This window comes from Caloenas nicobarica, chromosome 8 (genome assembly GCF_036013445.1).
Source record: "Caloenas nicobarica isolate bCalNic1 chromosome 8, bCalNic1.hap1, whole genome shotgun sequence".
Lineage (NCBI taxonomy): Eukaryota > Metazoa > Chordata > Aves > Columbiformes > Columbidae > Caloenas > Caloenas nicobarica.
The window spans coordinates 23123585-23148061 of record NC_088252.1 but is presented as its reverse complement, the minus strand read 5'-3'; the positions used below and the strand labels follow the sequence as shown (position 1 = coordinate 23148061).

Sequence of the window (24477 nt, the reverse complement as noted above, 5' to 3'; positions counted from 1 at the left end):
GCAGATTTCTGGAGCTCCTGACCTGATTTATTGAAATCCATGTGATAAGCAATTGCCTTTTATCTAAATTGAAGCCATGTCCAACAGTGTAAATAAATTACCTGGTAATGTTAACCCTCTTACTCAAACCTTGGCTTTGCAGGAATGCTTTTGATCTGTCTCCCTTCTTCTGCCTTCCTTGTGTGTTTGAGAAACAGGAATGTGCTGTGCTCTGAATTAGACTTGAACAAATAATATGTATGCTCTCTGCGTGTTTATGTGCTCACTGGGTCTCTGCAGGTCAATATGTGTTTGCTCTATAGCACGGGTTTCTAGGCACTAAGGTGAGAAAAATCAGTAATACAAAGTTTGTATATTTTGATGGATATTTGGATCCATGATAGATAAAATGCATTGTTTTCTCATATGCATATATATAAACTATATATATATGAGAAATGCATAATGAGTGGTGATATAGAGCAGACCTCCACATCATTGAGGAGCAACCATGCACATTTTATCCCTGCTGCTTTTTTGTCCCTTTCTGTGGGTACCATGACCAGCAGATCCAGGATCATAAGAGAAAAGGAACACTGAGCATTTCTTTCAGGCAGCTCTTGGTGCAACCCATCTTATACGCATGTTTGTTTTACAGTGCCAAACCACATTCTATTTTAAATCTTTAATGAACCTCTGTTCCCATCTATGTAACTTTCCAATCCTTACTCTCTTCAGAATAGACAAAGATGCTTATTATAAACCACAAATTTTACTGAAAGGGTAAACTGGAAAAGTTTTAATTGTATGGCGTAAGCCTGCCATTCATCTCTCTGCTTGGCTATTAATATCTTGGCAGTGTTATAATGCAATACAGCCTTTAATAGCTAAACCTCTCGGCAAGGACTACAAAGGAATCAAGGATCCAAACAGTTAACTGTGCTCATTATTTTCATCGTGCTTATTACTGTGTTATTTAATGTATTTGTTATGTTGTTGTTTAATATATTAATACAGCGCGCAGAATGTGCCAGGTCCTGCGCTGGTGCACACTTGTGCCGTCGCTGGGAGGAGGGTTGTGACTGAGGCAGGGAGACACTTTTGGAGATGGAACAGAGCGGCTTTTGATAATCCGTCATACAGCGGGTGATGAGGTGTGGGAGCAGAAGAAAGCAACAGCCTAATGCAGATCATATGTAAATAATGGTATGGGGTCATCTATAAAGTTGTGTTAGGAAACAGAAAGGTCAGAGATGTTGCCGATTGTGATGTTCAGAGGTCATCAAGCTAAAACCGTCCCAGGTTAAGACACAGGGCAGCGTTATGCACATATGTGATCTCGAGTCCAAACAGCGGGCTGTGGTTTCCCCGGTGCTGTGCCTCAGGTTACAAGCCCTGGTGGGCACCTCCTGGCTCATGTGGGTACATCTCTTTGTGGGACACTGTCACAGGGCTGGTGCTGGGGTAAGGTTGAGTGCCGGCACCTGTGGGAAGGTTAATCTGTAACCTGGATTATCCACCCATGGATAATAGAAACATGAATTGGGAAAGTAATAGGGGAGGCATGGAGATCGTGCAGAAAAAGCAGGCAATTTTATCCTGTCAGAGCTAGTACTGGCCTGTGACAGACAAAAAGGAAGTAAAAACATCATTGTATCCAAGGTGGAAGTATTTAAGCAGAGGGAAAATAAAAAGATAATGAAAATGTGAGAATTCGCCCATCAAAACAGATGAGCTGAGTGATGGAAGAGAGTGAAATAACATGATCAGAATTGAAGAAATTTCCATTCTTCTCATTTCTGAGTGCTATTCAAATCTGCCGTTTGATTAGCAGGTCCCCTAGGAAAGATCTCTTGCAAGATCTGTTGCCTCTGTGTCAAATCCTGGGCAGCCTGTGTTGCATTAGAGAACTGTAATGCAGAAGCGAGACTAAGACAGACTGTCAGTAGCAAGAAGGAATTCTAAAAATTGCAACAGACAAATTATTACGCCTTTTCTATGAAGCTGGCTGGGATTGGAAGATGTGGTTTAGAAAGTCAAAGTCTTTCCATGCAGCTTGGGCATGGTGGTAACCTGGAATGTGGCGGAGGAGACGGAGTCAAATTTCCCACCTTGGTTTTGGTGCTTTAAGTACTGTGATGCTGTGTGGTAAAGAAAAGAGCTTTGGTCAAACAAGATAAAAGGAAATAGAGCTATACTGATTGGAGAATCCATTGTCTAAATTCAGTTTTATAGCCCTGGAGTAGTTCAAAGAGTAGGGCAAACTTCGTTCTATTTTTGATGCAAATTTTGCCTGGCAGTTATGAGACGTGGGTATGGAGAAGTTGTGAAAGCATCTAATTTCCAAGAATGGAAGTGGCTCAAATGCAGGTTCCTGTCTCTGTTTTTTAGTTTCCATCGCTGGTGAAAAACAGCTTCAACTGCCATGATGGGTGGTTTTGTTGTCAGAAAATGTTGCCTCTATGAAGTGACTGAGCAAGCTGAAAGGTGGTAGAAATACCGACGGGAAATGTTGTAGCCGGGCCTGGAGGAATTTTTTCCAGGGCAGAAGGGCAAGCATGATTTTAAATGTTTGCTGACATTGAACTCTATATTTGCAGAACCGTTCCCCACAGTTGTATTTTTCAGTTTTGATGTGCTGGTGAAAATGCAGGACTATGATTAGCTTTAATGCACAAAGACCAGGTAAGGAAGAGCATCTGGAAAACATCATATGACATTTTAGGGTTGTTTTTAGTGGTGTGAGAAGTAAAACAGAAACGTTTGGGAAAGCTGTAGCAATTTCAAGTGTTACCGAAGCCAGCAAGTGACAGTTCAGCCAGAGGTGCTGTACAAACTCCTCTCATTCAACAGTCCAGAGCTACAGCTCCTTCCCTCTCCATCTCCTCGTTTCTGCATCTCTCTTTTGCCATGGAAACAGCCTCGTGTCTTGTCACATCCCAGGTCTAGCCTTGCCCTTCAGCTCTGTTATCCACTTGCTCCTGAGATGCTCTCCGCTTCCTCCCTGTCTCTCTGGCTCTGCAAATTCCCCTGATTCTGCCCCACGATACCCCTCCATGTACACAAAAGATGCCCCTGCTGAGGTCTGTGCAGATGTTCGGGCATCAGTGCTTCCCAGGGATGCTGGTTGGGCTGTTCTCTGGGAGCCGTGTTTGGCCAGTGCTGAGGTCAAATGAGCATCTTAAAGACATGTATGTAGGGAGTACGCTTTCTGCACAGAAGTAAACCCCGTTTGGCTTCTATGGCTGTATAGAAGCAGAAATATAGTTAAAGACACTTTCTTGGCATCTAATCTGTCCTGGGGACACCACATTTTCTGATGCATGAATTCTTATTGAAAACCAACAAATTACATTCGTCTGCTAATGGACAGTACCAAAATAAACCTTGAAGCTCAACCGGGAGGGATTTGCACACTGGAAATTCTCTCTGCAGGGTTTGCAGTGGTCTCTGGGCAGCGCAGGTTACTTGTTGTTCAGCCTTCCGTGTAATTTGTGTCCTTTTTCTTCATCTGATGTTCTCGCTTAGGAAGTACGTAGAAGGTAGTGTGGCCGAATGAGGAGATTGTTGTTAAGAAAGAAAGAAAACCCACCGTTGTCCAGCCAAATCAAACACCAGGCACGCATCTGGCAGCCTTGAAGGGAAGGTAAAAGTGGGCCTAATGGTTTGGAAAATGAGATTGCTGACTTCTTGAAGGCAAGGACCTTCCTCTGTGAATCAGAACTGCGGGTTCTGCCCGGCTGGGGTTTGCCCACCCCGTGGACTGCAGTCATCAACCGACCCAAAAACACATGAAACAAGTCCAGATTTTCCTATTCTCAGCTTTGAGAAACATATAGTAGATTTTTAACATGACTCATTTCTGCAGAAGCCAAACGTAAGCCATTGACTTTCATGTAGTTTTATACATCCATTTTGCTGACATTTTGCCAGGCTCACTGGGAGATTCTTGAATCCCTGCAAACGTTTTGGCGCACACCCCTTCCTATTACAGCAAAACAAGCAAACAAATTCAGAAATATGTTATATATTTAACTTCTACACTTGGAGCTTATTCAGGCTGTGAAAACCGACTGGCCAATTTTAATTTTTTTTTTGGTGTTGATTTCCTAATAGCTTCACAGCCCATGTTCAGGAATGCTTACTCCAATTCAGAGAAGCTTGACTGTGCTTAAACTTCATTAAAGTTGGTAGAACTTAAGCACACGTGTAAAATTAAGCATATGCTTATGTTTTATACAGTCTATTTGCAGGTGACACAAGCAGCTGCATATGAGTTTCCAACATGTGATTAAATTCCAAAAGGAGTTTTTAAAAACAGTTTTAGTCAACCTTAATTTTCTGAAATTGGTAGCTTTAACAAAACCTATCTTTTTTGATTAAAATTGCCTGAGACGTGTCCCTTTTAAAAAGCTCTTCACTTAACTGTCACAATATACAGTCTTGTGTGGGATAGAGCTTCTTCATGTAAATTTAATTTCCAGTTAAAGCGGTACAAACACAAAGTGATCTTTATGAACGCAGCAGTGCTGTTGCTTTCCCACCTCTGCTGAAGTGGGGGCCAGGCAGAGCCATTAAATTCTCAGCTGTGCCCTTCTGTGTATTGCAGATCATGTAGCATCACCCAGTCACCCAGGGAGACCAAAGGCATCCAGCCTTGATCCGCAGACATCAAGAGACGCAGAAATCTTGGAAGTTTGTTCTAGCATTTAATTACCTGCAGTATTACGCATAAGTGAATGTCTCTGTTATTTTTAAATAGAATTTCCCTGGCTTCAGCTTCCTGGCTGCAGCATGTTTTTCTGTTTTGCTGGATTGGACAGTGTTGTGGTATCTGGCGTTTTCATTCTGTGGAGCTGTTTAGATATTGTTATCAAGCTACTCAATCTTCTTTGTAAGTGAAGCCAAGTGAGCTCCCTACGTGTCTCATTGTCAGCTGTTTCTGCTTTTCTGGGGCGTTTCAAGTTTTTAAAAAGCTGCCTTCCAAACTGGACGTGGTATTTCAGCACCAGACTCACCAGAAATGTCAAAAGGAATAAAATCACCTTCAGCTCCGTGCTTTCCTTGCTCCAGGATGGTGCGGCACCGGGCAGGAGCTGGTGTTTGGTGTGGTTTTCCCTTCTGGAACATAAATCCACGGTTGGGGGGTGGATGTGACAGCTTACCCCGTGTGTAGGTGGGTGTAATTCATGGCTTGTCAGACATGTCCTGTGCCGTTGGAGGCGTCCTCCCCTTCCCTCTTCTTTTACACCAGCAGAGGAAAGAAGAAGATCACAACTTGGCCAGGATGTGGAGGTGAAGGGAGTCTTTGCTCTCAGACATCACCATGGGATCTTTTATAAATGTAACGCTCACGTTGTACGAGTCAGTGGGAAGGTCTTCCTTTACTGCAGCAGACACTTGATGAGCTATTTGGTTTCTACATCGATTAAACTTTGCAATTGTGTTGGGGTAATTGGTTACTCTTCAGTTATGGTTCCCCTTAGAGGCAGATGATGAAATATCCGATATCTCCTCTAAGTTCTCAGTTTTTCTGCAAGCGGCAATACTCTGCGGGGTACATCAGCTCTGCTTGATGGCTAATTAAACAGTAATTTGTGACGATATTGGAGCAGATTTTAAGTTGGCGGGGGAGTGGGCATAGAAGGGGGAAACTTTTAACAGTCACCATAATTATCAATAACGAGTCCTAATGTAATTGCATTAATTTTAAAAAAAAAGGATTTATTCCCTGCTGCTATAAAGTTAGTTAAAGTCAGTGAAAGTCATGCTGGGTCAAAAAGGTTTCATGGCCAGCTGTTCTTGCCCCTTGAACAGAGAGGCAGCGCTGTCCTGCAAAAGGCAAGAAGAAAAAAATGATCTATTCCACTGTATATTGTATATTCTGCTGATGAACAGGAACGTTTCACTAATTCAATTTAATTCCCAAGGACAAGTGATTGTAACTCCACCCGGAGAATATTAAATTGCCTTAATGGAAAAATAAACTGGTTTTATTCTCCCCCTCCTCTCCCTGTCTTCCCTGTTCAGTTTTCAAATAAGTTTATGTGCCTCCGTAGTTTGTTAATACACTTCTCATCTTGCTGCCGATTTTGCATCTGGTAGCACTTAACACAGACAAGACTCCCAGAGCTTTTGATCAGACATGTTAAGTAAACTCTCAGGACCGTTGGGTCTGCTGCTCTGGCAGATGTCAGCTCGTGGGACTCCTCCTCTCTCTTTACCCCTCAACTGTTCCCTATCAAATCCATCCTGTTGCTTTCATGTGCTTGAGGATCATGGTGCCTTTTCCCCATGGACTAGCTGGCCTGTAGTACAAAGATCCTCCAGTTGATTGAATGACATTTGCCATTTTGCTGTTTTTCAGTAGCAGTTTTGAAAGTCCTACTTAGCCAACCTTGAAATCTCCAGAACTTCCTTCCTTGAGCAAAACACAGCGGTCAGAAATCCAAAACCCACCTGCTGGGTGCAGGTTTGAATGTCCGAGGTAGAGGTGTCGGTGTGTGATGAGGGGAGCAGGGGCAGAGCAGATGGGGGCTGAGGGGACCAGACAGCACGGGACGGCTATGTTGGCATCTCCAGCTTTGGGGCACCTACAAGTACACACCTGGGCTGCCGGCTGGATCTGGTTGAGTGCTTTGACTTATTTGTTTCATCCTCTTTACTCCTGTTGCATAATTCCCTTCTGTTGTCCGCAGGGGTGGCAATGGGGCAGGGAGTATTGCGCATCTCCTCATGGGCTATTGTCCATGTCCCATCACAGTCACCAGGGCTGGCAGCTGCTGGCCTTGGACCCAGAGCTTCACCAGAGTGTGCCCCAGGCCGTGGAGCCTGTTGGCTAAACCTCTATAATGCAGCTTCATCACTCATCCAATATCTGGGGCCAAATCCTCTTCTGTGGTCTTGAGGAGTCTGGACAGACCGTAGGTGTTTGCGACAAAAGCTTCTCTCGGCTGTTAGGGGCAGGAGCTGTTTGGAAGAGAGCGTCCTGGGCTCTGTCTGGGCATCACTGCTGCTCATCCACACGCATGGCATCCTGCCGCCGAGCAGCGCCAAAGTGCTGGTTTTGGGATTGTGGCGTCTCTCAGGATGTGCAGAGGGCAATGGCTTATTAAACAGTGATGGAAGAAGGGCCACTGGTCCACGAGGCAGTGCTCAGCACGGCGGCGGCTCGGATCCAGCCCTCCGATGTGAAATCAGGGCCATCCTGCAGTGAAACTGCAGCTGGAGCTTGGATGGCTTGGGCAGTGGTTTGTTGTCTTCTGGCCTGTTTAGTCAGGGCTGAGGCTGCAAATGCAGAGGGTGAAATGTCCATTAAGGAGCTGGGCTGGCCTGGTGGATTGATGTCTTTATCTGGTGGCCAGAATGAGGTTGGTTGTGTGTCTGAGTTGCAGCACCTCGCTCCCACCCCTCTCCCTGCTTTCCCTTCCCAGGGCTGGTATCCAGTTGACAATAATCTCTTTGGGACGGGGACGTTTCCTAACTGTTCAATGTGAGCAGTGCCTGTCACACTGGTCTCTAGGGAAATATCAATCTTTATTGTCATACAGATTCATAACTGCAACAAAGTCTTTGCCGTCTTTCATATACGTGTCCCAGGAGGCTGAGCACAATTGCCTGTGATTTCTGTTGTCTCGGCTGCGAGGAGGGAAGACGCATGTTTCCAGGTGTCGGTCCAAGCCCTGGTGCTAAGGTGATGGGCAGTTATTAACCTGTAGAGACTGACATGCACCCACAAGCAGAAGTAGTGACTCCTGGTTGGTGTCAGCTGGTGGATATAAAGCACAAGTGAAGGCTTCGTGTAAATGTCTGAAGAGAGACAAACCAGATCAGCGATGGTTGATAGCAAATGTCCAGAGAAAAATGGAAAAAAGGAGGCACAGAGGATTTTTCAATTTATTTGCAAAGTATCTTGTTGGAGTTTTCTTCCACGTGTCTCTCCAGCTGCTTTTGAAGGCCATGTAAACTCACAGCAGCCACAGTGTCTTGCAGCAGAAGTAGCTCTGCAGTTAAGTAGCATGTTGTGTGACAAAACACCTACCTCCTTTTCTTTGTTTTGAAATTGATGCCTTCTAGTTTCATGCTTTCTTCTTCTGTTATCTTCATTTTTTTTTTCTTTAATTTTTATTATTTGTCCTTTTTGTAAGCCTCCTACACCACAGTGAGTTTATAGATTGGTTGTTAAGGTTTCGCAAGATGTCTCCTGTCTGTCTCCTAACAGTGCTTAGCAAATAACTCTTCTTCATCTGCTTGTTCATTTGCCCCAGCTGTAAACCCCTGCGGTTCTTTACACCACCTTGCTGCTTCAGAGATCATATCAGTTAATCCTCGGGATACTTAGTGCTATTTACATTTTAAATGGGTGAAGAAATTGAATGTGGGACTGTGCGACCCCGGCCCCATGCTGTAGGTCTGAGCTGAGCTTGGAGCCCCCTTTACCCTGCTGCGTCTCCTGCAGTTTGTTGTGGCACAGCTGCTGGTGTGAATTTTGCCAAGGGAAGATATCTGGCACATTTATTAGCCCTTTTTAGGCAGGCTGCTGTTTAGTGGGTGATTGCACCCCACCCCATTTAAGTCTCGTTCCAGGTAGGGCCACCTGCCTCCTTACAGGGAGATCTTGAAAAGTGACTTGTAGAAATGTTGCTCGGTTAAATGACAGTAGCATCTGAGAGACACCAAACAACACTTTTGAACAGCACACTTTAAACTTTTAAAGTGTTTTCCTTTGGTCCTGCTAATATCCAGCAATACAAACCAGGTAAAACTATTCCGTGCCTGAAAAAAAAAAAAAAAAAAAGAGCGGGGAAAAAATAAATCAAAACCTAACTTTCCTTTGGCTTTTATCCTTGATGTCATCAAAAGACTAAAAAGGGTATTTCAGGCCTGGCTTCAGCCTGATGGAACAGCAGGGAAGTTCTTTTCTATTAGATCCTTGATACAATCACGTCTGGTGAAATCACCACAGTCACATCTGCTGAAATCTTCCATCATTTCGGATTTGTTTCAGAAGACTCAATCTTTCTGTTTTTAAAGGGCATGACTACTTTTCCAGCCCCTCCTTGGTGCCTGGAATGGCAATTAGGCATCAATCAAGCATCTTAGACCCCCCTCACCCCCAATGCTTCAGTCAGCTCTTGTCTCCTTGTGCTGCTTGGTGGGATCACCTCTTGGGACTGCTTTAATTTACATTAAGGAATTTGAAAGAAAAATGTTTGTACTTGTCTGTAGGCTCAGGGGAGAACAGACACAGCAGCTCATCTTCAGGGTGCCTGGTTTTCTGGATAAGTGGCCTCGAGGATGCATCTCTTTGCCACTGCAGTCTTTTTGGGTTTTAGATGGCTTTTGTGACCTTGGAAAGACTGGGCAATTCTACAGTGGAAGAGAAGGGGTAGCAAGGGTGTGTGTCTGGAAAGGATCTTGCCTCTGGCAGTGAGGTTGTTGAACAAAGTGCAAAGAAAGGGGGGAAAAAAAAATAAACACAAACCCCATCCTGAAGTACATCAAGACTAAATCACTTATTTTCTTCTTCCTGGTTAACATTTCTCACAGTCTTGTCTTGTATGCATAGTGGATGCCATCAAAATCAAACATCTTTCCCTCCTTTCCCCCGCCTGCCCCCAGCTAAAATAGGAAATAAGAGCCCCATCATTCTTTCTCTCTCTGCAGCTCTGACTAAGCCAAGTGCCCGAGGCCACGGAGTAGAAAGAGATGCTAACTCCTTGTTTGGAGAGCTGTTTCATTTGCTCTTCTACCACATCAGTACCTACTGGAGGATTTTGACAGCCTGCAGAGTGTGGCAGGCGGCTGCTGGAGGAAGCAGGCAGTGGTCACTGAATTTTTCAGCTCCCACCTCGTCTGTGGCTCAGTTGTATTTGCTGGAGGAAAAGACGATAAAGTCTTTCAGGGCAAAAGCCCTTATGCACCTGCTCACAACCCCAGATTTGCCTAAATTCCCCTCTTCCTTGCTTCTGTTGTTACTTTAGTCTTTCCTTTCCATGACTACCTTTGCTGCAAAGGGCTTTTCTGCTCCCTGCTTTTCCCTGTTCTTGGATGTGTAAATGCAAACAGTGTTGACCTGTTGCACCCCTAGGAGAGCTCCCCAAGCACCTCAGGCTCCCAATAAAACCAGGAGCAGAAGGCACTGGGAGCCCACAGCCTGTTTGTTTTGAGTCATTAGCTACATTTTTTCCTAATATCCGTGATGTTCATCTCCATTCTTCCACTTGCGAGTTATGAAGTCATCAGTGACATGCGGTAATAACAGTGTGCAGAGTGAGCTGATGCTACGGGGAAGGTTGTGTGTCTGGCTGTAGCTCTGCTGTGTCGGACATGTCTGTACATTTATAACAGCATTGTGTTCCCCAGTATCAGCAGCTCACATTCCTAGGGTGCAGCTCAGAGGAAGAGCTGGCCACAATGCTCGCAAAACACTCAGCTCAACCTGCTTTAGAGAAGACTTGAGCAAGGCTAAGGTGGATGGGAAGAAGGTGGATCTTGATGCTGGAAAATTGTGGTGAGCAAAGTCGCAATGCTCTTAAAGTGTTCAGGTGTTTGGCCTTTGCCTTGTGTTGGTAGAAAATATACACTGGGACCTGAGTTACATCTAACCTGCCGTCCACCTAAGTCAGCAGGTTGCTACTGCAAAGCCACCCTCCGTCTTTCCCTGACAGAGCAACACCATCAAACTTCAATGTGATTTCTTGGAGAGGCTCAGAGGCCAACCCGGCAGCAAACATGGCATGGAGAGAGGGGAAAACAGAATAAGAGAGGTGGCTGGGTCTGGGTAGGGAAAGGAATTTGGAGCAGGAGCTAGGAAGGACATCTGGGAGACAGATTCTTCTCTTTGAGTCTGTTGCAAGGAGCTGGCTTGGACAAATGAGAAGTGTTCGTGTTTCTCTGCTGTAACCTGCAAAATGTGATACAAGTGGGTGATCTAGGTTGTAAGAAAAGGTAGCATCTAGGGAAATCGTTGTGCTTTTCATGTCTTCTAGCTCGGTGGACAGTCTTACGGCTTTTTTAGCACAGTGAAGGCAAACTTGGAGGCCCTGCATTGCCCTCTGCACGGCATGTTCTGTGATGAATGTCCCTCAGGGTGGTGCAAGGAGACCTGTGGCGCTGACTGGTGCTGGGTAGTAGGATTTAGCAAAATTAAAGCCAGTTTTCGTCAGAACAGGGTGGGTTGACGGGGCTCAGGAGTGGGTTACCATCACAGCTGCTCTGAGCTGCACACCAGGAATTCAGGGGCGGACAAACAGGCCAAGCAGTGAAGCTCCCTGCTGTTTTTCTCTCTTTTGCCTCACAGCAGGGACCGAGCCAGGGGATAGGAGTGTAGGCGTTGCAGAAGTTCACGTGAGTGGAGAGTCTCTGGCATGAGTAATTTGTTGGACTTGGTTGGCTTATGTTTGCTTTTTGTCGAACTCACGTTGGCTGGGCCAAAGATAGCATCCTTTTTCTTTTTAAACCCATTTTTCCATATTCTGCTGGCTGAAAGGGAGGGCGCGCAAGCGACATGTCTGCAACAATGCCATAAATCCAGACAGAAATAGAATTAGCAGTTCTTTCTGGTTCCGGTGTTTGTATGTGCGAGGTTGTGAGCTTAACCAGTCTGGGTTCCTCGGAGCAGAGCCGTGTCTGTGCGAACCTGTTGTGCCTTGGGACCTGGTGCTTGAGTTTTGTTCCAGAGCAATATCATAAAACTTTTATAGCAATGTCATGACGGAGAGCATGAGAAGAGAAATAACTTAACCCTCTCTTGCTAAAGTTAGCGTTGCAAATTCTTTTCCAGTTTCCGCATGCAGCAAATCCCTTGGTTGAATCTGGAGCACTGTGGGGAGAAAAATGCAAGATTTGCAGAGATGTGGAGCAGAGCACAAGCAGAAACCTTTCTTTGTGAGGATTACCACTCTTAAATGTACTTAAAGTCCAGTCCTGTCCCAATAGGCCCTCACACACATTGATAGCATTTTTTGTTGGCACTGCTGTACTGAATTGTGCTCCAGGATCTGTAGAATTCGACTCTTAATCTAGGTTGATTATGTTTTAATTGAATAAATAAATCTTTTACAGAGCCCAGAATCAATAGAGATGTTTCTATGCCATTTTATTTTTCTAGGTTTCCTAAGGACATTTAACTTTTACAACCTTACAACTTGTTCTGCAGCATTTGCTAGTCAGCTATTGCGTAATTGTTCTGGGGAATGAGAACCTGGGAATAATATGGCCCAGAAATGCTAAGAAGCAGAAATGAAATCGGCCAATCTTCTGATCCGCCACCATCTCTCCTCTCCAGGGTCAGGGTACGAAACAGAGCGTGCATGGGCTCTGGTTTTGTTCCTTGATCTGCCATTGACTTATCACCCCAAATGTTGGGACCTTGGGTGCCCTTCGCATCTCCCCCGCTTCCCAGGCTGGATTTTGGCAGCTTAGCTTAGAAATTCTCGGGAGTGGAGCAATCACAGTTTTTGTGTCCGGGAAGCCTGTGGCTACCCTGTAGTTGTTATAGGCCAACGAATGGAGGATGGAGAAAAACCAAACAAGAGCCATGAAGTGCACTAATAGTGGAAAGGAAATTGGACTTTTGCAGATTTAAAAATCCAGGTGCCTACAGCTAGCCAGCAGTAAAGATCTGAGGTAATTCCTCTGAAAAAATATTTCTTTTTTTTTTTTTTTTTTTGGAACAATAGGTTGGATGGAACAAACTGACTGGGTCTATAATAAAAATAGGCAAACAGAACTGAGTTTGTACATAGTTTCTAACCTGATTCTCAGCCTTTTAAATGATGTAGTTTTGCATAAAGCACATTGGTGCTTCCATTTTCTTGTTAGTCAAGCCAAATTTATTGTAATCCAATAAGATTTAATAATCATTAGGAACTAATGAATGCCTTAGCACATATAAGCTTGGCAGATCAGAGCCAGCTTGCTTTGCATAGTCTGTCTCTCTCTGACCAACTTGCCATTTATGTGTTGGATTGATGACTGGGGAGTTCTGTAGAACAGGTAATGATTGAATGCTCCTGAAATGAAATTTAAATAACTGGAAGAGCCAGTGAGCCAAAGGAAAAGGCGAATTTTTGGCTTGGAAAATCGAAGTAACTTGGTGAGAGTGAAGGCAAACAGAACAGGATCATCAGTGGGGAGGTGGTGGTATGGTCTGAACAGGCTTTACAGTGGAAATTAGGTGAGTTGTTAGGTAACCCTTTAGTATTTTTATTGTGGTAGTAGTCAAGCTGTGCCGAGACCCGAGTGTTATTGCTGGACACGGTCTCAGCTCTGTGAGGACGGTAAGAAACCACACGCCAGGACAAGTGGCTTGTGTAACTGGAACTCTTCTTTCTTCTTTAAGGTGAACCCTGGTGGCAAGACGCTTGAGGAGCGGCGGTCCAGCTTAGATGCAGAAATTGACTCTCTGACCAGCATCCTGGCTGACCTAGAGAGCAGCTCTCCGTACAAACCTCGGACTCAACAGGTTAGTGGCACATGGCATAAACAGAGAGTGGGAAAGTGGCCAGCGTGTGGAGCGCTGGAGTCAATTTGCTAACCGCTTGGTATTTGTTGCAAGCAGGCGTGCCAGTTCCTCCTAATGGCATCCAGATGTGGCTGTCAGTGGGGAGAAGGGCGCAGCTGCTCTGGAGAGGGCAGCGGCTCAAAAGCTGCCGCACCTCTGAGCGAAGGGCCTCTGATCCCGACTGTTGGATTGCCACGGAGGTTGCTAGAAGAACGCTCAGAAAAAAATGGCATTTCATTCGCCTCGGCTTTCCACCAAAAATAGCTTGTGAATTAAAACCTGCTCGGTTCACAAGTACTTTTACGCTGTTGCTTTCTTGTTGGTTTTCTGTTTTGTTAACTTTTATCTGTCACGCTGCCAGGAGGATCCAGATATCCGTGTCTCAAGTTGTTTTCTTTTGTTTTTGTCGTCTAATCAGTGGCGACGAGGCGTCTTGGATCGTGGCTCAGCTGTCAGGGTGGCTGTAGCCCAGCAAGGCAGACTGGAATTTGCACTTACTCTGCTGTGTCTAGACGAGGACTGCAGGGGTGACAGCAGCTCAGCTAGTTTTTGTCACTCATCTAGGTAGTGCTTGAGCTGGGCTGTTTAAGTTCTGGTAAGATGTCATCTCTTTATCAGAGGAAGTGGTGATACCGTAGTGGCACTTTAAAAAGGGTGGTTCTTGAGGTCTCTAAAATCATCCCAGATGTGCTTGTGCCCAGTTGTGCAGCGTCTTCACTTCCTAATCTCATGACCGGGCTCATTTCTTGTATGTATATGGGTCTGTAGGCATGTATGCAGCTGTATGTATATGTTGCATTTGTCCTACTAATGTCAATCCTAAATAAAACTGCTAAAGTCAAAAGAACCTAAGGGAAAGTTGACTGATGCAGTGCACGCCCATTATCCATATAGGCCATTTCTTTAATTTGTTGCTTTTTTGGTTCTTTTCATTGTTGTATTTGCTTTAAGTAATTGAGAACTAGTACCTTTGGAGCAGAACTAAACTAGTGATCAGAGTTCATTTAGATTTGCTTTTGTTTAAGTATCTGAACTTAGCAAAAGCAGAGTTAAATGAGATTTGTGCACTTTTAAAGGCATCCATCTGCATGCAGAAGCTCTGGCATGGTGGTCTGTGTGGTTTCCATCTCTTCTGCAGGGAACTCCTGATAAACTCTTCTTTCATTCTGGCATCATGTACACAGTTATTGCGTGAACTTACAGACCTGTCCTTCAACAACAGTCTGATTTAGGTCAGTCAAAACCAGCAACAATGTAAACCAGATACAACTGAGTTCCTTTCCCAGTGGTTTTTTGTTGTTGTGATAAAAAAGACAAGTTTTAACAGTGATAGTGCTCAGGTACTGTGTCAAATAACCCGTGTTCATTTTGGTTGCGTGGGCCAAACACATACGAATGCACATTGTTACTGGGAAATGTTTTATAGTGTCAAAACACTGCAAGAATTAACTGGAAGAGATTCATACTCACCATTTTCCTTGGCAATGCCTGTGGTCAGCTCCAGCACCTTCATAGAGACATGCTTTGGGATCTGGTGTTCTGTGAACAGATTGGTTTTTCACTTTTATTTTGTTCCTATAGTACTAACAAATAAATAAATTGTAGCAGTCAAATGCAAAGTTCTGCAGGTGTATTTGAGTTTCTGGAGGATTGGAAGGCATAGGCCAAGTTTTGGACTTGATCTGGCTTTTGAAGTTCATCAGCCTCCAAGACGAAATGTGCTGGTCAGTGCACACGCTTGTTCCTGTGGCTTTTTGCCCACAGCTCAGGTGGGGGCTCTGAAGACTTGTCCCCCGTACCCACGAGTGATGGGATGCTGCTGCTCCCTGGTGTGTTACAATAATTGTGTGAGATCCAGGGAGCAGAAGAAGCTGAATTTAATCTCTGGGGCCAAATCCCAACTTTCTTTGTTCAGTTTATCAGACTTTTCAGGATTTATTGGTTAATGTAATGGTGTCCCATGGAAAGTACAGCTACAGCAACTTCTAACAATAGCTGTTAGAAAAAGAAAATGCCAGAGCTGAATGTATCATCTGTTGTAATTAAAGAGTACTCAAACAAGTCCTTGAAAAGATGGAACTAGAATGTAAAGATTTTATATTTTTCTTTGTTTGATCTGTACTAAGTATTAAAACTAGTGAGTCATTTGATGGTCTTATAGTAGGATAATAGATTAGGCTGCAAATTGTGAGGTACTTACTCAGAACATCAGCACGTTTATTGGATTACACTTTAGCCGACCTTCCCAAATTTATCAGGCTAATGGCTGCAGATAGGAAAATAGGGTTACGGCTTGTTTTCAGAGAAGACATTTCCAGTTGTGCTTATGTGGTTAAAACATTATAATAATTTCATAGGTATACCTTGCCCTTGGGGATACCTCTGTTCTGGAATAAGAGAAATTTTATTGTTAGGGTTCTTTTTTATTTTATCTTCAAGGTAGCTTTAAAGCAACATAAACTAAACTGTAGCATAGTCCTCTCTCACTGGAGTAGGAGTGATAGCAGGATAATCACAAGCAGTTTGTTTAACATACCCTACCCATTGGCATAAATTCACACAGAGGGAAGCTCTTTCAATCCTTGGTGCAAGTTCAGCATAGCAATGAGACACACTGCAATGGGAGGGATTTGTACCTTGCCCAGTAGGTTTGGAATGTCCATAGTACTTCTCAGAATGGATGGGCCAATGTTAACCCCAGACAAATTCCCTTGGCCAGCAGACGTGCCGTTGAGGACATGGATGAGGATGAATCTCTGCACCAGCCCTGCGTTGCTTGCTTGGGCATCACTCTGGTCACATTCTTTGTGTGCCAGGCAGGTGACAAGGACATTGCCATGAGCTAAAAATGACCATCATTAAATAGAGGGCAGGGAGGGAGTTTTGACACCTGCAGTCAGCAGCATCCTCCTTGTACGCAGTGGTCCTGCCCAGTTCAAGGCAGCTGAGCTGGAAAGTGGAGGTGGAGGAATCACCCAGGTCCTGCTGGCTCCTTCCCATGCCTTGGGCAGAGGTGGTGGGATGCTGTTGTCCTGCCGAGCCGTGTTGCCCTCTTCTCTGAAGTGATGAGTTTGAAAAGTGTCTTCTCAGCATATGTCCTGGTTTCATTAAAAACAGAACCAGTTTTCTCCTTTACAGAGCAGAAAAGATCTTTCCTCCCCATGCGGGTTTGGTGGGAGGAGGTCCTTCTGCGAGTCTGCTATGCCAGTGTGAGTCAACCCCCATTTTGCGGAACCTCAAAGTGAAAGATTATCTCAGACTTTGTTTCTGGTTAGTTCTCGTCAGTGTCTTGAGGCCATTGTTGAGACAGTCCCCTGCAGCAGAGGTTTTCTAGGCGTTGATAGTTTACTTCATATGGGCCATCAGCAACATGTGGGTGAGAGGCAGCTTTTGATCGCCATCACCTTCGCCCCAGGCTGATCCCATGACTTGCAAGTGAAAGTATCTCTGAGTCACAGAAGCAGTCAAAAGTTATTAAAATGCCATTTGTTGTTTTTTTAGTGTTTGTTTTTTTTTTTTTTTCCACGAAATTGCACATATCAAAAAGAACAGAAAATTACAAGACTAAATCATCTTTAGCTGCAACACAACAGTGTCTAAAGATGCTTTCTGTCATGTGAAGTGGTGTAGGACAGACAATATTTCAGCAATTCAGCTGGAGCTGGAGTTTTAGAAAGGACCAAACATCACCTGAGCGTGGGAGGTTTCTGTGTGACCTTCACCAGCATGGCCAGTTCCAATCTTCTTGTGCAGTGAATTGAAATAGAGGAGGAGACCAACACAATCTCAAAATTACCATGACTGCAGTGGCATGTTAATAGATGGCCTTGTCTTAGGTATTGTTTGAATAAGTGTAGATGTATTATGAAAAAAAATCTAATTAATATTTTCCTCCTGTTTGGTAAAGTTTAGAAATGCTAGTGTGATGCGTAAAGTACAGAGCTCCTCTTGTGTAGCGGCAACGTGTTTTATGTTTGCATATCACAACTTCTAAATTGTAGTAACCCGTTGGAAAGTCCAGAAGCAGAGAACCCACTATGCCTTTCATTAGTAAAAGGAGGTTGTATAGACAAGGTATTTAGGTGCTTAACTTCCACGGATGTGAGCAAGGGCTGTTCCTAAATTGAGTGAACCCCAACTAGGAGGCCTGGTGAATGCTGTGGTCATCTGGCTCCTCTCTTAAAGGATGTTTTCCCCAATTTTTACCAGTTCTGCTTACATCCTTGCTTAAGACATGAGTGCAGGAAGGCCTTAAGCAAAAACAAACAAACAAACAAAGAAAAACAAACAAAAAACCCACACAAAACAAACCAAACAAATAACGACAACAAAAAACCCACAAAAAACCCCAAACCAAACAAACGAAAAAACCCGAACAAACAAACAAAACTAAAACAAACCAGGCAAAATTTCAGCCCATAAAATAAACGTTTGCATTTTTTAAAAAACAAGAAAACTTTGTGACACTGGAGAGAGGACTTCCAGCAGAGGCTGTGAAAATGAAATACTGGAAATAGCAGCATACGAAAGCTCAGGATTTTTTGTCCCTGCTGTGAATTATGTATTGAATGCTGATTACTTTGTCTGGAATTGGACACCTACATTCTGAAACTTCTGAGTTTTATCCCAAATTTCCAACAGATTGTCTATTTGGTAAAATAGGACTGCGTGGGAGGTGTACCAGGTAGTAAGATGTCCCTGGTCCAAAGGTAATTAGCCTTTTTTGAAAAGCAAATACTGAGTGGCCCAAATTTATGGAGTATTGAAACAGCAAAAAAGCATGCTTTGATGGTCAAGATCAAATCTATTTGTCTACAGCTCTCAGAGGCAGCTTGATCCAGAAGAGACTGGGCTGGCACTCTGGAGACCTGCTTCATTTCCAGCTACCACCACTCTGCTTCCCCTCAAAATCTCTTCTGTCTCTGTAGCTTGGCAACCTCTTCAGTGTGATTTGCTTCTTCCGACCCACGTGCATGACATCTAGCAAAATGAAACCTTGGTCTTGGTTGAAGGCCTTTAGGTGATGTGGCTGTGCAAATAACGAAAAAGAGAGAAAAAAAATATTTTTCATCTAACAGATGGGGAAAGTGAAGGCAGAGTTAGGCGAGGTGGCTAAGGATTCATGCCTGTGTCCCTGCCTCTGTGTCATTGCCCCCAGTGCTAGATATCTATCCAACGCTGTCAGCCTGAGTAATACTTTGAAGAAAAAGCAGCTCATTCTCCATGTGAGCTGCAGAACAATAAAACAGTAAAGAAAATTCAATTAAAAAAACAGTGATACATTTTCATTAAGTTGCAAACATACTGGGAAATAATGTCTTCTGATGACTGGAATTTAAAAGGGATTTAAATGTTTGACAGTGTTGGTTGTTATTCTATCATTTCTTTTGACAACTGGTTGGGAATAACAAAAGCAGTGAAAAGGCAATGGACATATTTTCCTGCAGAGTGATGGGACAGGATTAAACAGTTTCAGCTGTAGGATGGCAAACCATGAAACAAGGCAAAATGTAGAGTGCTGAAGACTCCTAGGAGCGCTCTTCCATGTGCATTTCTAATTTTAGTGCTGCACTTATAGCTGCACCAGGAATGCACAGCTCGGAGCTTGGGTGTTTTATCTTTGTTTACATGGAGCTGTATCTCCAACCATGAACAAAGCCTCCTACTTGGCAAAGAGCAATGCCTTCTCCCAGCATCGGAAAAAAAGCACAATGATTGTTCTTGGTTTTGGGGCTGTGGGATTGACATACAGGCTCTGTGAAAAACAGATCGCTGAATCTGAATTCAAAATAGTTTGTGCAAATTTGCTAGTGCAGGCTCAGAGTCTGGTTTCCTTGTTCCTGTTGCTTGCCTGAGCCTGGCTTCTTAGGGTGGTACGGACCAAAAGGATTTTGCAAGTGCAGTCTGTGGGGTATTTGCTAGCATCCCAGTTGTTGTCGGGAATGTTTTTCATTCTTTTAAGAAAGAAAATTTGGAGGTAGAAGCAGATTAAGATTGATTTGGTGGATTCAGAATTAATTCTCCCCTCCTGTAGTGTTTATAAGACACAGAGAGTTTGTAGTTCCTGAATTATGGGACTCAGTGGGATTCAGCCATTTCGGATGTTAAGAATGGTGCTGAGGGGTTTTTTTTTTCAATGTGGTTTGGGCTGACATCAATGGCTGAGCTTCTGCTGTCTTCAGGTACGATATTTGGGGTAAATAAAGGTGTGCAGGCCTCGTTCTGCTGGTCTGAGCACATCTAAGAGCACATCTAATTTGTCGGCACCTGCATAGCTGTGCAAAAAGGCTTCTGAGTCCAGCAGCGTGGTGTGGTACCTGGGCAGTGCTTTCCCAGTGGCAAGGGGCTCTGTTCACTTGAGGTCTTTGCAGTTTGTTTTTTGTGGGCTTTTTAATTTGTTTGGTTGTGGGACAGAAAGGCTCATTGGGAATAAGCCCATCTGCTGAAATTGAGAAGTGCCCCCTGTCCACTCTAAAATGTTGATGGCCATTTAGTAGGACTGTCCAGCTTCTCCAGAGCTACACGTGCTACCCAGCGCTTTTCATGAAATCTGTGGGTTGCCACCATTTCCCCGCTGACTTGGACAGGTCGGGTGGACACGGAGGGATGACAGTGTCTCACGGAGGGATGACAGTGTCTCACGGAGGGATGACAGTGCCTCACAGAGGTGTCCCCAAGCTGGCGCTGAGCTGGTGAGCTCTGACACCCGTAGCAGGACCAGAGGGTTCACACAGGCTCACGACAGGGCTGCAGGCGAGAGCTCTTCGTAGTGGACTGCGACACTTCTGCCGTAGTCATGGACATCAGGAGTTGCACGGGCTGTTTTGAGGATGGGGGCACCTCTGAGAGCTGTGCTCCCGCTTCTGGCCGCAGTGCTGTTTGGAAAATTTGGGTGGATGACTTAAAGTAGAAAAGGCAGCGCCCCATCTGGAGCAATTTCAGTGAGTTCCTCCCAGCACTTGAGAAGCAAAGCCTCTGTGTCCAGAAAACTCCCCTCCTGTGGTTCTGCTCTCCAAAGGCATTCTCACCCCGTGTGGGTCGTATTTGACATAGTCCCAAGGTTGGAGCTTTCCAGGAGCACCAGGCAGACGTGCTGGCTGTGAGCAGGGCACATCTGTCACGCTGTCCCCAACACTCCTGTGAGCAGAGGAGCATGCACAGAGCAGGGCTGTTCAGCCACGTATGTGTGAGTTGAGAGGCGTAGCCAACAGATGGTTTCATATATGTTTGGATTTGGCCTTTCTCTACAAGAAGGGGAAACCTTCCTGTGCTCATCAGCTCCATGCGGCGCACACAGCAAACTGACACTGTGCTGATTAGCAGATGCTCGAATCGCCTGCATCTGCTGGTATGTATTAAACCTTAATCCTTTTGATAAGAGCATGTCCGTGAAGATTTTTAAAGAAAGTTTTCTGGGATCCCAGATTATCAGCTTGTCACAGATGAACAGGATAAGAGCGACCTTTGCAGGGTATTATTTCTTCCTCTTGTGCTATCATCAGAGTGAAAATAAAGCAGCACTTCTCCTGCTGTTTCTTTTTTCTGATGTATAATCAAGTTCACATAAATCTCAGTAAGGTTTACTTTTCCCCTTCCTCTTTCTCTTTTTTGCATCCATTTGGGTTTTCTGCCTACGTGCTTGGCTACAGCTTTAGATGGCAACTAGTGTTGGATATATTGGACTTTAAAGTCTGTGCAGGCGTCTCCAATTTGTGTGTGGATAAAGATAAACATTTACTTTGGGAACAGTGATAAAAAGCAAATAGTACCTCATAATTTGTTCTTTTTTTCCATTCTGCATTTCTGATTATTTTGTTGTGAGTGGTTGGGAGCAGGGGTCTTTCTCTCCAAAGCTGTTCAAGGACTTCTACCTATTGTTATGTTTTGTTTTCTTTTTCCCTGCAACGGGACCAAGCTGCTGTATACCATTATCTCAGGAAGCTTGTCATCATTTCCGCATCCTGGGTTTTTGGCACTCGCCGTGGTTTGGCACTCATCTCAAAGGGTCCCGGCGTGCTTCACAAGCTGTCCGTGTGTCCAGCCAGCAAAGAGCAGCTGCCTCTGGGGCAGAGACCTGCATTTTGCTGGGATGCAGGCTTGCATCCTTGCACGGGCCGATGCATCCAAGTGCTGCAGCGGCATTAGATTTACCACCACAACAGCAGCCCTGTGAAATACAGAAGTATGCTTGCTGTTTCACAGGTGAGGAAGAACCGAGGCACGGGGAGATTAGACGACTTGGTTGGTGCATGGGTCACCAGAGTGTGAGAGGCCGGACCACGGACACCTCACCACCCTGTCACAGATTTATCTTCCTCTTGTAGCACTTGCAAATGGATGGACAGAGAGTACGTAGGAACGTTCCCTGTCAAGAGGTTTTGTAGGGATCTGAGGTGTGGGGAAATGCATCCACCTCTGTCCAGGAGTCTGTGAACCAGGCAGGGACAATAAAAATCCTTATATTTCTTCTCTAGGAGGGTGTTGCTTGATACTCAGCTGCAGTTTTGTGATCTGTAGGCAATAGACTTCTCAATGTGCTGTTTTGCAAGCAAACAGTGGAAGATTGAAACACCCAGGTCTAGAAAGTCGTGGTGTCCTGGACCCATATCATCACTCTCTGATCTAAGCAGCACTTTAGAAGTGGGAAGTTGTCCTCCCCACCTGCACAGAACTGGAAGGAAGTGTATGAAGTTGAACTTAACCCAGTGGCACACACACGGCAGCCACTGTCCTGCACAATGCCCTTCAAGGGAATAGCCATCACATTTTGCAAGGAAAGTGTAGTTGATGGATTCTTCCCACCCAGCACCCATAGGTGTCCGGCAGTTCGTTCCTCCCCATGTTACCATTGAATCCAGGGGCGTTTTTAAGTGGGTCTAAGAGCGGTGTATGCGCATGTAAAAGTCAGTGGCTGGGGAGGAGGGACCCAGACCCGTGTGTCTTGGGGAGCTGCAGTGTCATGCTGTCTGTCCACAGGCACAGCAAGCTCCAAGCCCGCTGCGTGTCTTGCAGGCAACCTGAACTTTTGGTCTTCCAGACAGCACTGTAACCAGGATCTCTGACCTGAAACACAGATTGTTTGGCTGACATATACAGATAAATGCCAAGGCTAATACTAGGAGGAGAAGGGAAGCAGGAGGGGCGGTCAGCAGAGGCGATGGGCGAGAACAGGAAGGGTCAGAGTCTGCTCAAGATGCAAGGCACAAGTCCATAGGAAATTAGTCTTCCTTTCCTCTGCTCTTTATGGTGTCTGTTCCTTTTGTGTTGATTATTTCTCTTCTGCACACACTAGGAACCAGCTGTGTTTTCCTCTCTCTTAGGGAAAGGAAATGCTTCAGAGCCAAGGGAACTGCACAGCGACTTAGAGAAACACCTGCATGGCAATGCGTCACTTGGGACTTCGCTCCCCCTGTGGCCTGTGCTGGACATCTTCCCCAGGCCATTTCCACCGAACTGGGAATGATGACTTTGTGATTTGTGCATTGAATTCACAGCAAGGAGAGCATTGCCTTGATACGGCTTTGAATTGGCTCAGATCTATCCATAGACCATTGAGGGGCAGGCGTAGATCTTGCTGATGTTACTGTTGAGTTGTGCTCTTTAAAAGAGGAGGACAACTAACTTCTGTGGTTGCACTTTCTAAATACCTTTGAAAGGTGAAGGCCAAGATGTCCTAGAGAATATGGCTTTCACAAGTTTGTGTTGGTTGCTTAGTGTTTGTGCAAGCGCTTGCAGCTTTTCATACGTTTATCTTCATAATGCCCTGAAGAAGGAGAAGTTTGATTCTTCTCTCTTCTGCACATGGAGAGCTTGAGGCACAGAGACACCATGAAGCTTGTTGTGAAACAAGACTTTGGACATACATCTGTGATATTCTGGTGTAGTGTTGTCCTGCACTGGTCTGTTCTGTCTTTCATGGTCTGTTTTTACAAGGGTCTGTTCCACCAGGGGGAGAGGACCCCTCCCTAGAGCCCTTGCTGGACAGTCCAAAAGCAGAGCAGATAAATCTGTTCCCAGCCCCATTTTAGGTGGGGCCACCTTGAAGAGCCTGGAGCCCTACAGAAAAGTGAGGGCTCGCCATGCGGTTTCTACATTAGACCCTGCTACCAGTGCATAAATAAACCCGATACGTTTATAACCTGAACATATCTCAGGATTGTTGCAACATGTTCCTGGTTCAAAACCGTTAACGATTAAAGTAAGAGGCAGATGCATCTGTGGACAATTTAAGGGGCTGTGTCTATATTTTCTCTTATTGATTGCTTTTTGCCTTCCTGTCTGGAACCTTTTGAGAGATGACTGCGGTGCTGAGATGCATTGTCTCTTTCTGTATATTAAAGCTGCCTAGGCTAAAAAAAAACCCCAACCCACACCCAGCCCGTATCTGAAAGCTATGAATTGATAGGTCCTTGCTATAGCTCTTCAAATAACTGTAAATTACTCCAGGCTGTTACAGTTTCATTGTAAGGAAGTTCCTTCCTTGACTCAGACTTCTTTGCATCACAGTAAAATGCAATTAGGTGACGTACATATTGTGGCTTGGAAGCACTTACAATTTTCTCAGCCTTATGTTGTCAACTTTTGCTCAATAGCAGGCTTGTGGACTGTGTCACTGTGCCTGTGTTCACATATATTATCACCATATGGTGCTTCAGTAGTGAATAGGAAACTTCTATGAGTATGTAAAAGAGGATGAAATGGAAAAAAAAAATACAGGAAGATAAACCTAATATGCTGCTTCACAGCCAAGCGTGAACATTCTAACTAACTGCTCCTTCTGTGGGAAACCAGTGATGTGTTGGTTCAATGAGTACAACTGTCTTCTCCCACAGATTTTAAAACAACAACAAAATGGACCTGGCCAGAAATTTTGATGCAGTTGTTATAAATATTTCTCCCAATGTGTGCAGGTGGAGACTGATTCCTTCCCTCCCAGGTGAAATACTCAAAGCCTTACAATGAATTCTTCACTCAGAAAGAAGTGCCTGAGT

General features: G+C 44.7%; 1 protein-coding gene across 6 annotated transcripts in view; it reads left to right on the top strand.

Annotated features, from left to right (window-relative positions):
- The window catches only part of LPP (LIM domain containing preferred translocation partner in lipoma), a 344425-nt gene that overhangs the window by 161936 nt on the left and 158012 nt on the right, over positions 1–24477 (top strand). For all 6 annotated transcript variants that reach the window (XM_065639708.1, XM_065639703.1, XM_065639706.1 and 3 more), the window contains one exon: positions 13325–13447. In XM_065639708.1, coding sequence (XP_065495780.1) covers positions 13325–13447 — 123 coding nt within the window. The remainder of the gene's footprint in view (positions 1–13324; positions 13448–24477) is intronic.